This window comes from Lepisosteus oculatus, chromosome 11 (assembly GCF_040954835.1).
Source record: "Lepisosteus oculatus isolate fLepOcu1 chromosome 11, fLepOcu1.hap2, whole genome shotgun sequence".
Taxonomy (NCBI): Eukaryota; Metazoa; Chordata; class Actinopteri; order Semionotiformes; family Lepisosteidae; genus Lepisosteus; species Lepisosteus oculatus.
In genome coordinates, this window is record NC_090706.1 from 20,188,036 (window position 1) to 20,206,898 (window position 18,863).

Genomic DNA, 18,863 nt, shown 5'->3' on the forward strand with positions numbered 1-18,863 from the left:
GGTGGGTAAAAGGGTACCCCATGAATTCTCCGTACATTGGTAGCTCCCCCACTTTGTGTCACCTCCTACAAGAAAAAGTGCCATTCTGCTGTCTGCGGCTTGATAAGGTAAGTGTGAAAGATGCCATCTGTGTACGAAGATAGTTGAGCTGTGAATTGCAATAGTGTGGGATTGCTGCAATGCAATAAGTAAAGGTGAATTCCACATGGCAAAATAGAAAGGAAAAACATCCATTTTGGAAAAATAAGCACCATTCTAGGTGTATGTGATGGAGAGATGGAACAGACAGTGAGCCTGTCTCACAATAATGTTTTATGGGATGTATGCAATGTAATATGCAATATCTTTGTAGTGTAAATGTCTATAAATGTTGTGTTAATTGTTATCTCCTTTGGCAACACTGTATGTATCATGCCAGTGAAGTTCCTTGAATTGAGAAAGGTTGTGAGTATATAAAGATGTAAACAAAGGACAGAGTAGGTAAATATGGGCACAGGTGAGAAAATTTCCTGAAAATTGGATCACACTGTCCTCCTTCTCACGATGACACATCTTTTTAAATACAGTTATGGTTTCAGCTTTTAAAACCTTTCCCCTTTCTGTGTTTATTCTTCCCCAACTCTGTGCATGAAGCTCTTCTAAAATTTGAAATTTTAACTTAGAAAGAACACATTTTCCCCTTTAGGTTTCATTGTCAATGGGTTTAGGGAACTTCCAGAAATTTCTGAGCCAATACAAACCAGAGCATAGATGGCTTCAAAAGTGCTTTGCCCTTTGCGGTGCTTTTGGCTGTGTAATACAACAGAGCATTTAGAAAAGTACAAACGCAAGCTTGACTGTGAACTAAGAGCACCCTTCTGCTGGCACCCAGCACAATCTAAATGACAGACTCAGCTGATTTACTGCCAGTTGCTTATGTCCTGGGGTGACACTGCAAATCCACCCTTTTGTTACATCTACATTGGATTATTGTGAATCAGTATTGGGTGGTCTTTCACATTGCACTAAAGCCAGAGATGCAACTGTTTCAAAACTTTGCAAAGAGCATTTGAGCTTGCACTGTGTACCAGTAGCATATGTGATAACTCTCTGTTTTCTGTAGTCTGCTCTAGTTCCTTCAGTCTTGGAAAAATGTGTGCAAAGTTCTTCAGCTGTCTATTTTATGGCATGTCTATGCTGGCCTAAGTTTACACATTTTTTTGTTATTTCTATTCCAAGTGAAGTGCTGCCTTTTGCTGTGGGTGAATTACTCTGTATAATTCCTGTCGTGCTTGATTACTTGCAGCATAATCTTCGTGTTTGTTTGCCCAGTATTGTGAAATTTTTATTTAATTTTGGAGTATTGAAAAGGCAGTGGCTTGGCTATACTGCCAAGATACCTACTAGATTATTCCAGTCCTAGAAACTAAGCAGTGTTGGGCCTGGTCTGCATGAGGCTGAAATACATACAAGGAAATTTAGTTTTCTAACGGACGTCGTGTTTGTGGACCAATAGGTAACACCCTGTTTTATGGATTAGACATTGCAAATCAATATTGCTAGCAGCCATATCACCCTGCAACTCACAACTGGCAACCCACTGAAGCTAAGCAGGTGTGAGCCTGGTCAGTACCTGGATGGGAGACCTCCTGGGAAAAACTAAGGTTGCTGCTGGAAGAGGTGTTAGTGGGGCCAGCAGGTCTGTGTGGGTCCTTATGCCCCAGTATGGCGACAGGGACACTATACTGTAAACAGGCGCCGTCCTTCGGATGAGATGTAAAACTGAGGTCCTGACTCTCTGTGGTCATTAAAAATCCCAGGGCGTTTCTCTAAAAGAGTAGGGGTGTTACCTCGGTGTCCTGGCCAAATTTCCCATTGGCCCTTACCAATCATGGCCTCCTAATAATCCCCATCTATGAATTGGCTTCATTACTCTGCTCTCCTCCCCACTGATAGCTGATGTGCAGTGAGTGTTCTGGCGCACTATGGCTGCCGTCGCATCATCCAGGTGGATGCTGCACATTGGTGGTGGTGGTGGAGGGGAGTCCTCATTACCTGTAAAGCGCGTTGAGTGTAAGCAATTAATTATTATTATTACCATGATATTGTCTTCTGGATCAAATGTTAAACAAAGGCCCTGTGTATTCATTATTAACGTTCACCTGCCAAAAATGAAATAGTGTTAAACCTAATCTGGGTGCTTTGTTTAAATCCCAGTTCAGGCTTTTCCAGTCTGGTTTGGTGAATCTTGCCCTCAGGTTCTGCTGGTTGAGTCATTATTTCTCCACCTTCTGTGCTATGCAACATACAGTATACTGGATGTTACTCCAGACAGCCCACCAGATGAAATGTGATGAGTTCCCCTCTCTGTAAAGGTTTTTGGGATACATTTAGATCAGAAGCAATAATAATTTTGTTCCAGTAAGATAAATGACCCTGACAAACTATAAAAATATTAATTGAATCTTTCAGAGGTGTTCCATCCTATCCAAAGTAGCAGGAATATCCAATAGCTATGGGAAAAGTGGTGATTTAAGCATCTATATTTGGGGCAGGATTGTTTTCCTCTACTACTTTGAAAAGACAGCCTCAGTCCTGGCTTATGCATCAGTACAGACAGCATCTAGGGTTTACACAGGCCAGATTTCACATCTCAGAGGTCCTATGTCTCAACAGATGTCTGCTAAGATCTAATGGAAATTATGCCCCTACATGATTCAGCTATAATTGCTGAGGAAGGTAGATCAGTAGATCAAGCCACAGAGGAGGTCATTCATGCACATTTTGTTTATGTATATGGGTCATAATACAATAACAGGGTGATTGATTGACTAAAATGATAAGACAGTTCTTGTTCCCACATCCCCTCCTCAGGCTTGTCACCACATCCCATACGAGGATGCCCGTGCCTATGGTTTCAAGAACAAGCTGATCATCGTGTCTGCAGAGAGTGCTGGCAACGGGCTTTACAATTTCATAGTGCCTCTGCGGGCCTATTACCGGCCCAAGAAAGAGCTCAACCCCATTGTTCTGCTGCTAGAGAGTCCGTGAGTTCAACCATCTGGTTAGAAATGATAACACTTTGGTATTAATGAAACTTAAGGGCAAGCATTAGTTCTTTTTCAATTAAAAACAACATCCCTTTTCATCAGTTAAGTTACCTTCGAGGTGATACTTTTAAAGGAATGCACAGTATAGCTAACTATGCTTATACTGTACTAGATCTCAGAACACATTATACCTGTAGTATTAAGTTGAACTTTAGTGTAAATACTCTTCCTTTTTTACCTTCTTTCCTTTGACTGTTCCTGCACAAGTATCTTATGAATAGTTTCATGGGACGTGACACTTCCAAGTGTTGGTAGTGTTAGGAGGAATAGAATTAGAGCTGTGCAATGTTCTGGTATTCCAAGGTGGATGGTCATGTGGTAAAATGACATAATGCCTAAGAGAGGATAACTTCAGGATGTCTCTCGGCCTTTCCCTGGGTTTTACTCATGGGCTTCAGAGACTGGTGCCATACCTATCTGTGTCCCATTCCCCCTCTCTATCAGTATTTCCTCTCAGTCAGCTTTGAAACGCATTCTCAGAACCTGTTGTTGTTCTACTTGTCCTGTCCCCAAACACTAAAAAGATCTTCCAGGGTTTGGTCTTATACAGCATGCTTGCATGTTCTTGAAAAGCTTAAATTTGAACATTCACTTTGCCTTTCTCTCTCACTCCCTTTCTTCTTCCTCTTAGACCAGAAGTCCATTTTCTGGAAGCTATTTGCTGGTTTCCTATGGTCTACTACACTGTGGGCTCCATTGACAAGTAAGAGAGAATTCCAGAGGGTCTAAATGGAGGCAGCACTAGTCCTAAATTGCAGTCATGTTAACTTGCAAGGTCCTCTAGATCTACTTCAGCTGTACCACAACTGACATGGATCATGTGATGTTCATGTTTCTATTTAAGCATTTATATTTATGTTATCAATTTCAGCTTGCAGTGTCAGAAGATTTACTGTATGCAACCAGTTCAATTTGTGCTGCAGTGGTCATTTCCAGTTCCTCGGTCCAGTACTAGAGATACAGTATTACATTTAAAGACATTTGATTATAGCCTTAGTGAGATAGTAAATAAAAGCTAATAAGTACTGGGGCAGGATTCTAGAACATCTAAATAAAATAAACATGAAAGTCTAGTTACAATAAGAAGGAGTGAAATGGAACAGTTGAGTGGGTCACCATTTAGTTTGAGACCACGTCATGTCACTAGCTGACTGTGACCAGGATTTGCCATTATTGTAGGTTGGGTTGGAATGAATCACAGTGAAACAGTGACTGTTGCTACTTCCATGGAGCTTTCATCATGTCAACAGATGATTGGTGTGATGGGTAGGTGGGTCAGAGGAGCCTGTCTGCCCTTCTTCATTCTCTTTGACAGTAAAGAAGTTATCACTGTGAGCCAAGACGTAAAGAAAACATTGGTGTTTCCAAATTGGGTGGGTAAAAAACACAAATGTATAGACCATAACAATAAATTCAGACCATACTTATAAATTTGTATCTATTTACATCAAACTAACAAGAAAGCAACTGCTTCTGTTTTCCAAGAAAATTGTAAAATGCAACAGTTTTGTAGCATTTTTGGCTTCAAGTGCTTTGGGGACTTTTGACAGTAGTATACTGTATACCATAGCGGAAAAAAAGAATCTCTAGAAGCTATTTGAGTAGGTGTAACCTATATAGAACAATATTGTCAGTAACATGACATTAACCATAGTTTTGCAATTCTGCAGCTCTGCATAACATGTCACTGCTTTCCTTACTCAAGATATACTATAGCATAAGTCTGATTTAAAGTACCTCAGTGGCACAACTATAAAAATAGTAGTTTTGAGCAGTTAATCTCAATGGGACTTCCTGCTTAAATTAAGGAAATAAATGCTCTATGTTCAATTAAAACAGTTACAAGCTTTTCTCAGTGTCTGAAGCTCCAAAGGAAAGCAAGTGTATTGTATATATGGAAGGCATGACAGAGAGATGCCTTTCTTCCATCGGCCTCTTTCTTGTTTTCTTTGCCCTCTTGTTCTTGCGCCTCAGATGTGAGTCCAGATCTGACCCCTCTCTCTCCCTTTCTCAGTCTGGACAGCCTTTTGCGGAGTGGGGTAACCTTTGCAGCCACTATGGTGGTGGTGGACAAGGAAAGCTCCATGATTGCTGAAGAGGACTATATGGCTGATGCTAAAACCATCGTGAACGTGCAGACACTCTTCAGGTAGGGCCCATCCTCGATGTGCCTCTTGGACTTCCATGGAGATAAACCCTTTTATCCTTGGAGTTTTGGAGGCTTTGTCATACTATCTGTAGGTTTTATTTTTACTTAAGCCTATTAGGTATTGCCTTTTAATTCCTCAGATGTAATTAGTTTTAGCAAATTTCAGTGGAGTGCTTTGAGGTGATTCAGGAGCATTTCAAATTCCAGTCTGCACTTTTGTTCTCACGAACCAGAAGTGTGGATTCTGTTTTCTCAGGATCTCATGAACTATCATACTTTAATTACTGGATTCTTCTTTCCAATTCTCACACACCTTGGTAAGTTTGTCACAGCAACAGAAAACTACAGTTCTGAATGAGCTTGGATCAGTATGCTTTAACATCTGTATCTCTGGAGGTTGGGGGAATATAGTGGAGAGAATGTTCTTGGAGGCCTTTCTTTTGGAAGCATGAACTTGTTAAAGCAATTTCTGGACTCTGGGTCTCTAGGAATAAAAGCTTTTAGTGACTTATACCATCAAGACCCCTTATACAATTTAAAAAAAAGAAATAATCCCAAGACTGTAAGAAAGTTGCCAATCATTCATGGTTTCCTGTGCTTTTATGGCTCTTTTTCAGAACAGGTTAACAAGCAGTTCCATTTATTAAATGAATGCTATCAAAGTTCCCTAAGGTGCCCAAGCAGTAATACTGGGGCTTCACACTAGAAGATATCTCCAATGTACTTCAGAGTGTTGTGCCACCCCTGATTGCTTCCCCCACAGTAATTCTTTCTCATTGGCTTTGAGAACCCTTCTTCATTGGTGGAACAACGAGATACACAACATTTCCCCCTTTCCATAAGCTCAACTGAAATGTGGAACCTCTAGAAAAATGGGATAGGATTGGACTGCAAATATTTAAAGAGCAAAGTGTAACATATTGTATTCTGCTAAAGAATGTTTTGCTTTACAGTATGTGGACATCCAACATGTGTGCACATATTCTCTGTTTTCTCTCTTCTCTTGCTAGGTTGTTTCCTGGTCTCAGCATCATTACAGAGCTCACCCATCCTGCTAACATGCGGTTTATGCAGTTCAAAGTTAAGGATCATTATTCCCAGGCTCTCTCCAAGCTAGAAAAGGTAAATATACTCAATCTGCTATTTGGTTAGAAGTTTTGATTCATTTCTGACTGAACCTTTACTCAACCACAATCACATTAAATAGTAATACATAGTAATACAGAGGTGTGATATTCCTGTTCCAGTCATGTCCCACATATTTTGATCTGTTGACATATCTTATTGTTATACGATTAAACTCACACCCTATATATTTTTATGGTGTTTTATTGTATTGATTATATTTTGATAACAAGTCTCCAATTTTTCTTTCATACTTGAAATATTTTTCATTTTTTTAAAAAACAGGATGAATTATTTAAAGAAACAACCGGGTGAAATTAGGTGTAAATAACCAACAAAGAAGACATATTAGATTCTTGATTGATTCTTAAGCATAAAGTTCAGCTAACCAGTCTCTCACTGAAGTGGACTACCTGGAAAAACATGTGTGCACATTTCAGGGAGTATATGCCAGCTGTGAGCTCCATAGTGCCATGCAGAAGAGTTAGTACTGATTGGAGGAGTGACTTGCCACTCACTGATGACACTGCAAGACTGCAGGCACCTGGATAGTCCCAAAGGTGCAACAGCAACAATGAACTGAGAAGAATCCACATAGATCAAGCCTGCATGATTCCCAGTGGAGATCAGCCAATCGTATGTCTCTTCCTGGGCAATCACAGTCACAGCAGACTGGTTGACAGCCCAGCAGTGTGGGTGCAAGGCTCCATCCACACTCTGAACAATTACTCTCAGCATTCAGGGTGATCTGGAACCCAATGTTCTCATTGTGAAATTAATTAGAAAAAACACAGGTTACTAGAAAATATGTCAAGGCATCCATCCTTCCTTTTTCTAACCACTTCTTCCAATTCTGCATCACAGAGGAGCCGGATCCTATCCTAGCAAGCAACGGGAGCAAGACAGGAAGTGTTTAATCTCTTTTTATTTCCTTTCACAAAACTACAGCTGAAATTTCATGTGCCTACTGATTTTAAGGGTGTTGAAAGCACTATGACTTTTGTGTACATTTTGAGTTGCTGTTTGGATGCATCTGAATGTGACTCCTGCTATTTCAGGAGTTTGTGACTAACTTTTCATTACAGAAATTGCTCCTCAGGTTGCTCAGCAAGATAGTAGAGGTTATGAATTTATTGGTCTGTGTATCTGGGAGATGTCCATGTGACAAATATCTCTACTAAATCCCTTCACCACAAAATTATATCTCCCTACATGGCTATTTGTTCTCATTTGACTAGTAACTTTCTTTTAATGTAGCTTCATAATGCTGAGATGTACATTTCAGTTTGGGATTTCAGACTCTTTAACCTCAACAAACTGAACTAACCTTGGAAAAGCAACTCATTTGTGAGTGATAGCACATGTTTATTTTAATTTAATTTGTTTAAGCCTTTTCCTCTCTGATTTTATTATTAAAGCTGAGCTAAAAATACAAGCTAGCAATGACATACATATGCAAGAAAATAAGCTAGTAAACGTTCCACAGATAAATGCACTGTGTACATACTGTACATGTCCAAAAGCATATTTATGCCATAAAAGTAAAATGTTTGGTACAGAAATGCTTCAGTTTATATTCTGACTTGCTTTACATGCCAAATATTGGAAAATATGAATGAGCAAGACTGAGTGGCAGGTAAAAGACTAAGCAGAAATAGGAACATAATTTGCAAGTGTACAAGGTGAAATCATAATTCAGGCGGTATCAAATTCCTTTGAGAATGCAGCATAAGTAAAAGGCTGAGTGAAAGTAATGTAATGCTGATCACAAGACCTGCAAGCTTAGTAGATGTAACAATTTGTTAAGAATCTTGTTGAATTTTAAGGCACCGACAAGAAAATATTTCAAAATAACTGAATGAAGGTTCTGCAGTTCACAGGATCTTGGATGTGGATTTGAAGTCATATGCACATGCATGGTGTTGATTACTGTTCTTAAAAATGTTAACCAAAAGCTAACCCAAGCCTAGCTAAACCAGAAGAACCAGAACCATTTAACTGCTTTCCAGAAATATTTTTGTGACGATGTTTACATGAGCAATATTACTGTACAGTATATGTCAATCAGTGGGTGTGGATCCTTTAATAGCACTTGTGAATTATTTTCTTTTTTTCAGCTCCCTCTACTTCATCCCCTAGTCTCTTCTTTGCATGTCTATTCTTCTTTCTTTTGCAGAAAGAGCGAGAGAAGGGATCTAACCTGGTGTTTATGTTCCGGTTGCCATTTGCTGCAGGCAAAGTCTTCAGTGTTAGCATGCTAGATACTTTACTGTACCAGGTAACTTGATAGTTCTCATACTACTCCTCCCCAGCTTTCCTGTCCTTCAGAGTTCATTCTCTACTGCATCAAACCCTGTACATTTTGAGACATTCATATTAACGTTCCTTTTCAAAATCCATCATTATTATGCTCTGATCCTGAACACCCACTACATATTGTCTTTTTTTTCTCTAGCTGAATTATAGGGAAAACACAATGACCAATTACAAAAACTGTAAGGGGAAAACGTTTCCTTGGTGCAGTGGAATGTTAGTGTGCCAAAAATAGCTGCAAGTGGAACACCTTTCCATTGACCAGCTGACTACTTTCCATCTGAGAATGCATGTCAATTTACATGGGCAGAAGTGGCAGAAGCAGTCCCATTGACCAGAAGAAGTCCCCTGTGACTAATTCCTTGATGTGTGTTAACAGTGGTCCCAAACAGTCATTTGCATGGGGCAACTAACACTGCTGTACCATATAATTCAATGTATCCAGTAATAAATAATAGTATCTCAAGGGAAAACACAAAGCTGATTTCTTAGCTTTCATGCATGTTAGGATGAGATCTGTAGAAGGTGGTATCTTTCACTGAAGATGTCAAACCTAAACCCTGTCCACAATGTGAATAATTTTATGAGGACTATGGTGTCTTTTTCCATTTATAAAATCTGCCTACACTCCTCTTTCTTCCTAAAGTCTCCATGATAAAAGAACAGTATAAATAGAAGTATAAATCTGTTCACCCCCATATTATGATCTGCAATCCAATAGAGCACTTTGATTAACGCAGAACAGGACTCCATGGTCATTGCATGACAGCACATTCTGGGATTAGTTTGAGTTCCTGCTTTTTCTTGCTATCTGTATCAGTTTTAATGCTGAACCAGCATTTGTCTCTGTAGTTCTTTGTTAAACTGAATGAGGAAAAAATGGTAATGCTTTCAGCAAATAAGAATGGTCCTTTAATTATTCTTTTATTATTCAGGACTAGTCCAACAAACTGTGGATGTAGTTGCATCAAATGGTTTTTAGATGCACCATTAAAGGTTTTCTACATAATCCTTACATCAGCCACCTTTTAAAATAAACCATACTTCAATATTGATCACCAAAGCAGATAAAAGTATTTTATCGATCATTTGTATAAAAAAAACATTAACTGACCTGCCTGTAACTTCCAGGACCACACTGGTTTTTATCACAATTTACTTACCTGCTCATCTGACCAATGCCATACATTTTTTGTGATCTGGACACCCAAAGCAGCAGCAGATATTTGACTCAGAATTACCAGAGATGGGGTTTGGATTAGTTGTCCAAGGCTGTCAAGGATCCCAATGAAACAGTGACTCAGTAATACAAAGTATGGCCATAACGTTTCGGCCGTGGAATCTTCTTCAGTGTGCACACCTGAAGAAGGCTCCACGGCCGAAACGTTGTGTTCTCTTTCTTCTTTTTTTCAGCATGGAATAAACCTATTACTTGTTCCTTTGCAGCCTATGCATGCTGACGCAGCTACCCACCTAAAGTATGGCCATGCTGTGTTGGTCTGGAGCTGACATTGCATTGTTGATATCACAAAACTAAAATTCTTGTGGGAAAAGTGAAAAAAAAAATTAAGGATCTTTCCAATTTTTCTTCTGGATGATCCAGTAGTCTCTTGCTCTGTTCTTGAAGATACTTAAAATTACCACACATCTGCACTGACACTCACATACTGCATTTTGCATAGTGCCAGTCTGACACCAGAATATAAGCCAAAAGGACTTTGGAATCTGTTGGAGATCAACAGCAATCTTCAACATTGCACATATGACACAGGCAGAAAGAGGTACACATCCCATTTTCAAAACTGCAATCTCCAGAGTATAGGAATTCATCTTTATAAAACCTGATTTTGTTTTCTTTATTGACTCTTTTGGAAAGGCAAACAACCAAAAAACATAATGTTATATACCATGCAATGTTACAGTATGTCATTCAATGTTATTCATATGTTAAAGGAATGTTGCACATATGTTGATTAATATCGTGATTGTGATTCAGGGCTGTGTGCTCTGTGGCTAACCATTTTCATCTATGTTGCTGGCCTTTTTTCTGCCTGACTACAATAGTTTCATTACAAAAGTTTCATTGCCAGTGGTGCGTGGTGGTACAGAAGTAACAGAAGTGTTTCTGCTTGTTCTTTGGCAGTCCTTCGTGAAAGACTACATGATATCCATCACACGCCTTCTGCTGGGGCTAGATTCAATGCCAGGCTCCGGCTTTCTGTGTGCAGTAAGTAGAGCTGATCAGGGTAGACTAGAAGCTGTTATCTTACTTGTAAGATTCAAGCATTAATATTTTTTCTAAATTGCTTCCACAGAAATATTTAGCACATGGAAAGTGACCACTGATATAATTTCTGCTTTTTCAGGGTTCCCAAGCACTCCCATAAAAATCACTTTGCCAGGTCCATTGGTTGCCTGTACCATCTCATAAACTGAGATTCCTCAGATTTTTCAGTCAAATGTGTACTTGTTCTGAGATTTTATTTGTTTGTTGCTCTTTACAGTTATCATGTTCATCGTTGTCATTTTGTTTGGCTGAAGTTTTTACACCTTTTGATTTGCTAGGTACAAATTTTCTACAATGCTTAACCAGTTCCATGTATTAAAATACAGTATGATCCGTATTTTCCCCACACTGTTCTGATTAAGCACTTTTTTTGTTTTGTTTTGTTTCTGTGATATTCTTACTTTTCAATTATTTTCTTTAATCATTCCATGATAAAATATTATCTTTAATCATTCCATGCTCAACTTTATTTACAGATGAAGATCAGCGAGGAAGACTTATGGATTCGTACCTACGGAAGGTTGTACCAGAAGCTCTGTTCATCTACTGGGGATATTCCCATTGGAATCTATCGCACAGAGTCCCACACTCTGCCTGTATCTGAGGTAGAGCTGGCTTCCTCAGTTTTCAAGTAGCACAATTCCACTAGACCATAATGCACTGCCCTAACGGAAAATATGGGTTTTTGGAAATATGGGTTTGATGATATTTTATGTTGTTTTTTCTATCTAATTTGTATGCTTCCCATTTTGTGCTTACTGTATCATAACCAGAAGGCTGAGAAGCCTTCTTTGGGGAGTCTGGTCAGAGACAACTAAGGAGCAGGGATCTCTGGAATTCGGAGCAGATTCTGTGTTTGTAGAGAAGGTGTTTAACTGCGACCCTCCAGAACCCCAAAATATTCCCTTTTGTGTCACATTCTCTCTGGAATGTTATTACCTGAATCTGAATAGATAATGACCTACACAGTTTTTTTCAAGCAAAGTATTTTTTTTTCAGTGGTTTCCTTTCAAATACATTTTAATTTTAATTTTGAAAGAAAGTAAATGCAGCTCTTTTCAGAAATAATCTTTTTTAATCCTCCTCATGCACTGATTTATTTGTATATTCATCATCAGATCCAGAGCTCCTACAGTATAATCTCAACAGGTTAAACTAGATTCTTAGTATTGTGACAGTTCAGCACACTGACTCACACAATGGACAGTTAAAAATAGAATCCCCTCATTCTGTGAATTTTTTGTCAGTATGAAGATACAAATTTGTTTTCTGTACAGCAACTGTTCTGTTCTGCCTTTGGTATTGAGAAGCAGGTGATCTTTATTATACTTTTGATCCACAAACCCCGGACTGTTACAATAGAACTAAATTTATCTTTTGGTTGTTAATCAAATGCACCTTATATAATTCCCTACTATCATCCTATCTGCAAAGCAGTCTGGCCAGTTCATACCAGAGTACACACGGGGACAATTTAGAGATGCTGATTATCCTAATGATTTGATCAGTAAGTCTTTGGAAGAGGGGAACTGGAGCTCAGCTGTGAGACAGCAGCACTAACGACCACCACCAACCACCATTCGACCCAGTGTGATAATAATCTGGTATTTTTTCTGTGGTGTATCCTCTTATGTGTTTACTGCACAAAATTCCATCAAATCCCTTGCAAAACCAAACAACTGACAAGGTGTTCAATCCATATCTTATTGTTTATCTAAAAATGAAATCTGTTGTATATTTTCACATTTCTATTAAAATTGGGGCAAATTATTAATATTTGCATTTATATTGCTTTTTTTTATTCTGACGGATTGTGGAGCACTTCCCAGGTCATACGGCAGTCACTTAATTTTACCACCAATGCTCAACACCCTGCAAAGGGAGCACGTGATAGGCTGTTGCTGAGATGGAGAAGGGAAAATTCACTTAGTCAGTTGCACTTCAGAGTTGTTATGTAGACCTGAATGAGGAAACATGAGTAGGAATAGAAAATGAGCCATAGAAATAGGGTCAACATCTCATCTCTAACTGGGATATTGCGTAGTCCATTTTAGCTTTTAAGAAGCTGCAGGCACTTTTGTGCTGATGATGATGAAGATGAAAACAATGTCCTTATTACTACTTGAGCACCATAGAAAGTCCCATGCAAATTTACCCAAAAATAAGGGAAAAGGCCCAAAGTGTCCAGCAAGTGATTGATGGCTTGTGCAGGTCATTTACAGCATGTATAATCAGGAACAGGTAAAGGTTTATTTCATGCTGAAAGGAAAGAAAAGAGACACACTGTTTCATCTGTAGAGCCTTTTTCAGTTGTGTGACACAGGTACTTTAACTTCTTCAGGATGTAAAATCATAAGACTAACAGGAGTCTTGTTTTTATTTGACAGTGAGACAAAATATATCCTTTTGGTACTGCAAGGCTCTCTGTTGCCATTTTGCAGATTCTATGATACAAGGCATTCAAGGATACAGCACCTCCTGCTGGTCCACTAACGCCATTGCTAACCCTGATAACACATTCTTTTATCGCCCCCAGTCTCAGGTGTCTATCAATGTGGAGGACTGCGAGGACACCAGGGAGCCCCGGGAGCCCATCCTATGCCGCGTCAGCCATCGCAACTCCACCTCCAGCGACCAATCCGATCACCCACTCCTCCGCCGCAAGAGCATGCAGTGGGCCCGCCGACTGAGCCGCAAGGGTGGGCGGCACCCGGGGAAGAGCAGCGCCGCCGAGCGCATCTCCCAGCAGCGCATGACGCTATTCCGGCGCTCCGAGAGGCAGGAGCTCAATGCCTTGGTGAAGAACCGCATGAAGCACTTGGGACTCTCCCCATCTGGCTACAGTATGTCACCTGGAGGAAACCCTTACAAACACAGATAGAACATACAGCACAAACTCCACCCCAGGGCCCTAGCACTGCGAGGCAGCAATACTAACCATTGCATCACAGTCTGCTGTGGTACTGTTGTTACAAGCCACAGCTCATGAGAGCAAAGCACAGTGATGCACTTTGTCTCTTGTTATAAATGTGTTAGGGGTTTTGGGACTCATGAGCAAACTGCCCCTCTGTTGTTGAAGTCGATACCCCGTTTTTTTTCGAGGCAGGGGACATGAATGGAAACTATGTGGCAGTGCATTTAAAACTTGTAACAGGAGGCACGTCTTTATTTCTTTCAAGAAATTTATGACAAAGTGTCCTAGATGAGTCCTATATGAGTCTAGAAAAAAATAACTTTAAAATAGGAAGCATTGCAATCTTGATTGTGCCCTCACTTGCCAGCCCATCTTCAAAAGCTCACCCTTTCACATTTTAGCAAAAGAGACCCTCACAGTGCAAGGGAAGTTTATAGTATCAAAAAATTCAATTCAATTCAATTCAACTTTATTTGTCAATATACTTACACGGGTGCATAGTATAGTGAAAAATGTTTCTCATTAGCCACTCAGGTGCAATATATAAATAGAACAGAAGACAAGACAATAGACAGTAACACAATAACAATAACAATGTAATAACATAACAGTGTAATCAAAACTGTGCAAATACGCAAACAGAGAAAAGAATACAACAGGACAAAAACTGCGCAAAAGTAATTTGGGGAACAATAATATAATGATTGATAAATATTACAACTAGTACAGTTTTAAGTACAATTTCGGTAGTGGTGTTGGAGTACAGTCACTGTGGGTACAGGAAGAAGTTAGGAAAGATCATAGTATAATCACCACAGGGATTATACTATGGGAGTGGGGAGTGGGGGTGTCACCAGCTTGACGGCTCTGGGGAAGAAGCTATTTTGGAGTCTAGTTGTGTGCAACAGGAGCGTCCGGAGCCTTCTTCCAGATGGTAGGAGAACAAGTTATGACTGGGGTGAGTGGGGTCAGATATAATTTTGGTGGCTTTTTTCAGACTTTTGGTGTTGTAGATTTCCTGGATGGATGGTAAGGCACTGCCGATGATGTGTTGGGCAGTTTTGACCACCCGCTGCAGTGACTTACGGTCAGAGACGGTGCAGTTGCCGTACCAGACTTTGATGCAGCTGGTCAGTATGCTCTCTGCTCTCCACCATACATCTGTAGAAGTTGGTGAGGATCTGTGGATGCAGGCGTACTTTTTTCAGCCTTCTCAGGAAGTACAGCCGCTGTTGTGCCTTCTTGATGAGACTGGAGGTGTTGAGTGCCCATGTGAGGTCCTTAGAGATGTGAACACCTAGGAATTTGAAGTTATTCACCATTTCCACCGCAGACCCTTCAATGTAGATGGGGGAGTGGACTTTTCCTTGTCTCCTGAAGTCAGCAATCAGCTCTTTGGTTTGGCTGATGTTGAGACATAGGCTGTTGGTTCGGCACCAGTCTGCAAGTTGTTTTATCTCCTCCCTGTAGACAGTCTCATTGATGTTAGTGATCAGGGTCACGACTGTGGTATTTTCAGCATACTTGATGATCGTAAACTTGGCAGTACAGTCGTAGGTGAATAGGGAGTAAAGCAGTGGGCTGAGCATACAGCCTTGAGGGGCACAGGTGTTAAGGGTGAGTGTGTTGGAGGTGAGGTTGCCAATCCTGACAGTTTCTGAGGAAATCTAGGATCTAGCTACAGAGGGTGGTATCTAAACCTACAGTAGAGTCCTGAGTTTGGTAGAAAGTTTTATGGGTATGATGGTGTTAAATGCTGAGCTAAAGTCACTGATTAGCATTCATGTATAGGTGTTCCTTTTATCCAGGTGGGTTAGTGTGGTGTGTAAAGCTATAGAGATTGCATCCTCCATGGAGGGGTTTGTGCGATAAGCATACTGAAGTGTTTTAGGAAATGCTGGTTTTAATGTGTGGAATAAGTAGTTTTTCAAAGCACTTCATAATGACGGGGGTGAGTGCAATAGGGTGGTAGTCGTTCAGGCATGTGGGTGCTGATTTATTTGGTACTGGTACGATGGTGGTTGTCTTGAAGCAGCTAGGTACAGTGGCCTGGGCCAAGGACAGGTTGAAGATGTCAGTACAGACATCACCTATCTCCCAGGCACATGTTCTGAGTACAAGGCCAGGGATACCTTTTCGAGTGTTCACTCTTCTTAGTGATTTCCAGACATCTAGCTTGGATAGTTCGGGGGGTGGGGTGGCAGGGGAGTCAGTGGTCCAGGTGGTTGGTTCAGGGTTATGAGCTTCGAAGCGTGCGTAGAAGGTGTTAAGCTTGTTTGGAAGGGAGGGGTCAGTAGCACTTACAGGGCTTGTTTTGTTCTTGTAGCTTGTGATTGTATTTATGCCTTGCCACATGTGTCGTGGGTTAGTGTTGGTGTTGTAGTGGTGTTCTATCTGGGATTTGTACTGTTTCTTGGCACATTTTGTACCAGTTCTTAATTTTTTCCTTGCCACTCTCAATTCTTCCTCATTACCAGATTTGAAGGCTTCATCACTGGCTTTGAGCAGGGAGCGCATCTCAGTGTTCATCCAGGGTTTTTGATTTGGGAGTTTGCGTATCTTTTTAACCCTTGCCACATCATCAGCACATTTGCTGATATAGCTGGTGACTGATGATGCATACATGTCAATATCGGTGTGTGGTTCGTGGGAGGCTGCATCTTTGAACACACTCCAGTCTGTGCACTCAAAACAGTCCTGCAGCATTGATTCTGCCTCTTTGGTCCAAGTTTTTACAGTTATAACTGAAGCCTTGGTGCATTTGAGAAGTCTGTAGGCTGGGAGTAGGAACAGGGAGATGTGGTCAGATTGTCCAAGAGGGGGGTGAGGTACTGCTTTGTAAGTGCCGGGTACATTAATATAAACATTGTCTAGTGTGTTGTTTCCTCTGGTGGGGCAGTCAACATGTTGGTGGTAGCTAAGCAGGACTGATTTCAGATTTCCCTGATTAAAATCGCCTTCAATAATAAAAACACCATCAGGGTGTGCTGATTCTTGTTTACTAATAGCTTTGGATAGCGATAGACTGCTTCCTTAGCATAAGGGTTAGGAGGTACTGTATGTACACAGCGGTAATAATGACCGACGTGAATTCCCTTGGTAAATATAAATATTCGAAATCGGGTGAGCAGTGGATCGTGATTTCTGTATCATCTCTGCACCATGCTTGGTTGACATAAATACAAAGACCTCCTCCTTTATTTTTACCAGAGGCAGCTATTCTGTCCGATCGGAGAGTTAAAAAATCATCCAGCTGAATGGTGAAGTATTTCAGTATGTTGTTGTGAAGCCATGTTTCTGTAAACACAAGAGTGCAGCAGTCTTTTATTTCCTGGCGAGTAGAGAGCCTGAGTATTATTTCGTCCAGTTTGTTATCTAGGGACCGTACATTAGCGAGGAACAGGCTGGGTATAGGTGGTCTGTTCCGCTGTTCTTTAGTCTTATTTGCAGCCCGGCTCTCTTACCGAGTTTCTGTTTGCACTCGCACCGCTTGCGCCCGGCGGTCACGGTCAGGCGGCTTCCTGGTCTGCGTTGTAGAGGATTGATGTGCTGATGTAACCCAGGTCAAGCGACCTGAAATCCCTGCAGTTGTTTCTAATATTTTCTGGTCGTAAAGAGATGTAAACTTAAGTGTTTTGAGTAAATAAGATATAACATAAAAATAACTAACAAAATGCACTATTGTTTGAGCTAATGAAGCTAATTATGTCCGCTTATTATGAGCAACATTTCTCAAATAATATCTCAAATCAAATTGAGACACACTGGCGGGCTGGGTGTGTGAGCAGTCTTCGACAGGAAGCAAAGCCACAGTTTAGGTGGAAAAACTGAAATGTGTTTTAGTTTAGTTTAAGTTACAAACTTCCATGTCCTCATGTCCCTGTCCACTCTGTCTCTTTGTGTCTGCCAAGTTGTGTTCATCTGTCCAAGTTCAAAATATGGGTTCAAGTTCCACTGCCGAAAGACCAGTTTTCCCCCAAAAGAAAATTGGTACCCTCTTTTTCGCCAGCTCTCTCTTCCACTCTCCCATGCTAATCAGTCTAGCCTGACATGTTGCCATCCTTAAATACCTGAAGCAGGTTGCTTCCCAGGTGTTTCAGCTCTTTACTGTTACCCTGGACTTGCAGTTTTGAGGTCTCCATACAGTTGCTTCATTTCCTTTAAACTTTTGCCTTTTGCTGTTAGTGTCCAATATTATAAGTTTGTGCACACATGGTATTTGATTTGCACATTTACTATAGATATTGGAATCCAGTTTTAGCAGTGACTTGGATTTAACTTCAGCCCTTTAAAAGTTTTTTACTGCTATCTTGAACGTTAGGAGACAAAGACCAAGGAAAACCAATGGTGAAAATAGCTTTCAGGAAAGCCAGCAGCTCTTCTGTGTAGCCTTTCAGACAAAAAAAGGAAGACGAGTACCTTTCATTCACATTTAATATCCCATTTGCCCCCCTTTTACATTTTAGCAAAAGGGAACCTCCCATGGCAAGTGGTTAAGTGAGACTTATTCTACAAAAATAAAATGTTAACCAACAAAACGATCTCAGATCAAGGGAGACTTTTTGTACCATACAACAAACGTATTAACTGACCTAAAGGTGGATGACTTTATGAGTCATGTCGTGAAGGTATAAAATAGCACTCGTGACAGCTCTAATTATCATGGGAAATAGTGCATTGCTGTCTTTTTAAATAAACCATCAAAAATATCATGTTCAAAGGCAGGATTATCAGCTAAGTGATGATTACAGAAATAAGATCTTGAATTTAAAAATAAATGATATTAGTGATGTGCAGTGCTGTGGGGGGCACAGAGGGCAGTATCAAGGCTGACAAATGATTGAGTGCCTTTTTTATCTTGTTTCAGATGAAATGACAGATCAAGGGAACACCTTATCCTACATCCTAATCAATCCTTCCCCAGACAGCCGCCTGGAGCTCAACGATATTGTGTGAGTTTTGCAATGGCCTTTTATAAAGATCTGT

General features: G+C 40.4%; 1 protein-coding gene across 3 annotated transcripts in view; it reads left to right on the forward strand.

Annotated features, from left to right (window-relative positions):
* The window catches only part of kcnt2b (potassium sodium-activated channel subfamily T member 2b), a 186,043-nt gene that overhangs the window by 155,150 nt on the left and 12,030 nt on the right, over positions 1–18,863 (forward strand). For all 3 annotated transcript variants that reach the window (XM_015349287.2, XM_015349288.2, XM_015349289.2), the window contains 10 exons: positions 2–107; positions 2,854–3,026; positions 3,721–3,792; positions 5,104–5,238; positions 6,249–6,360; positions 8,540–8,641; positions 10,820–10,903; positions 11,440–11,568; positions 13,500–13,806; positions 18,745–18,829. In XM_015349287.2, coding sequence (XP_015204773.2) covers positions 2–107; positions 2,854–3,026; positions 3,721–3,792; positions 5,104–5,238; positions 6,249–6,360; positions 8,540–8,641; positions 10,820–10,903; positions 11,440–11,568; positions 13,500–13,806; positions 18,745–18,829 — 1,305 coding nt within the window. The remainder of the gene's footprint in view (position 1; positions 108–2,853; positions 3,027–3,720; positions 3,793–5,103; positions 5,239–6,248; positions 6,361–8,539; positions 8,642–10,819; positions 10,904–11,439; positions 11,569–13,499; positions 13,807–18,744; positions 18,830–18,863) is intronic.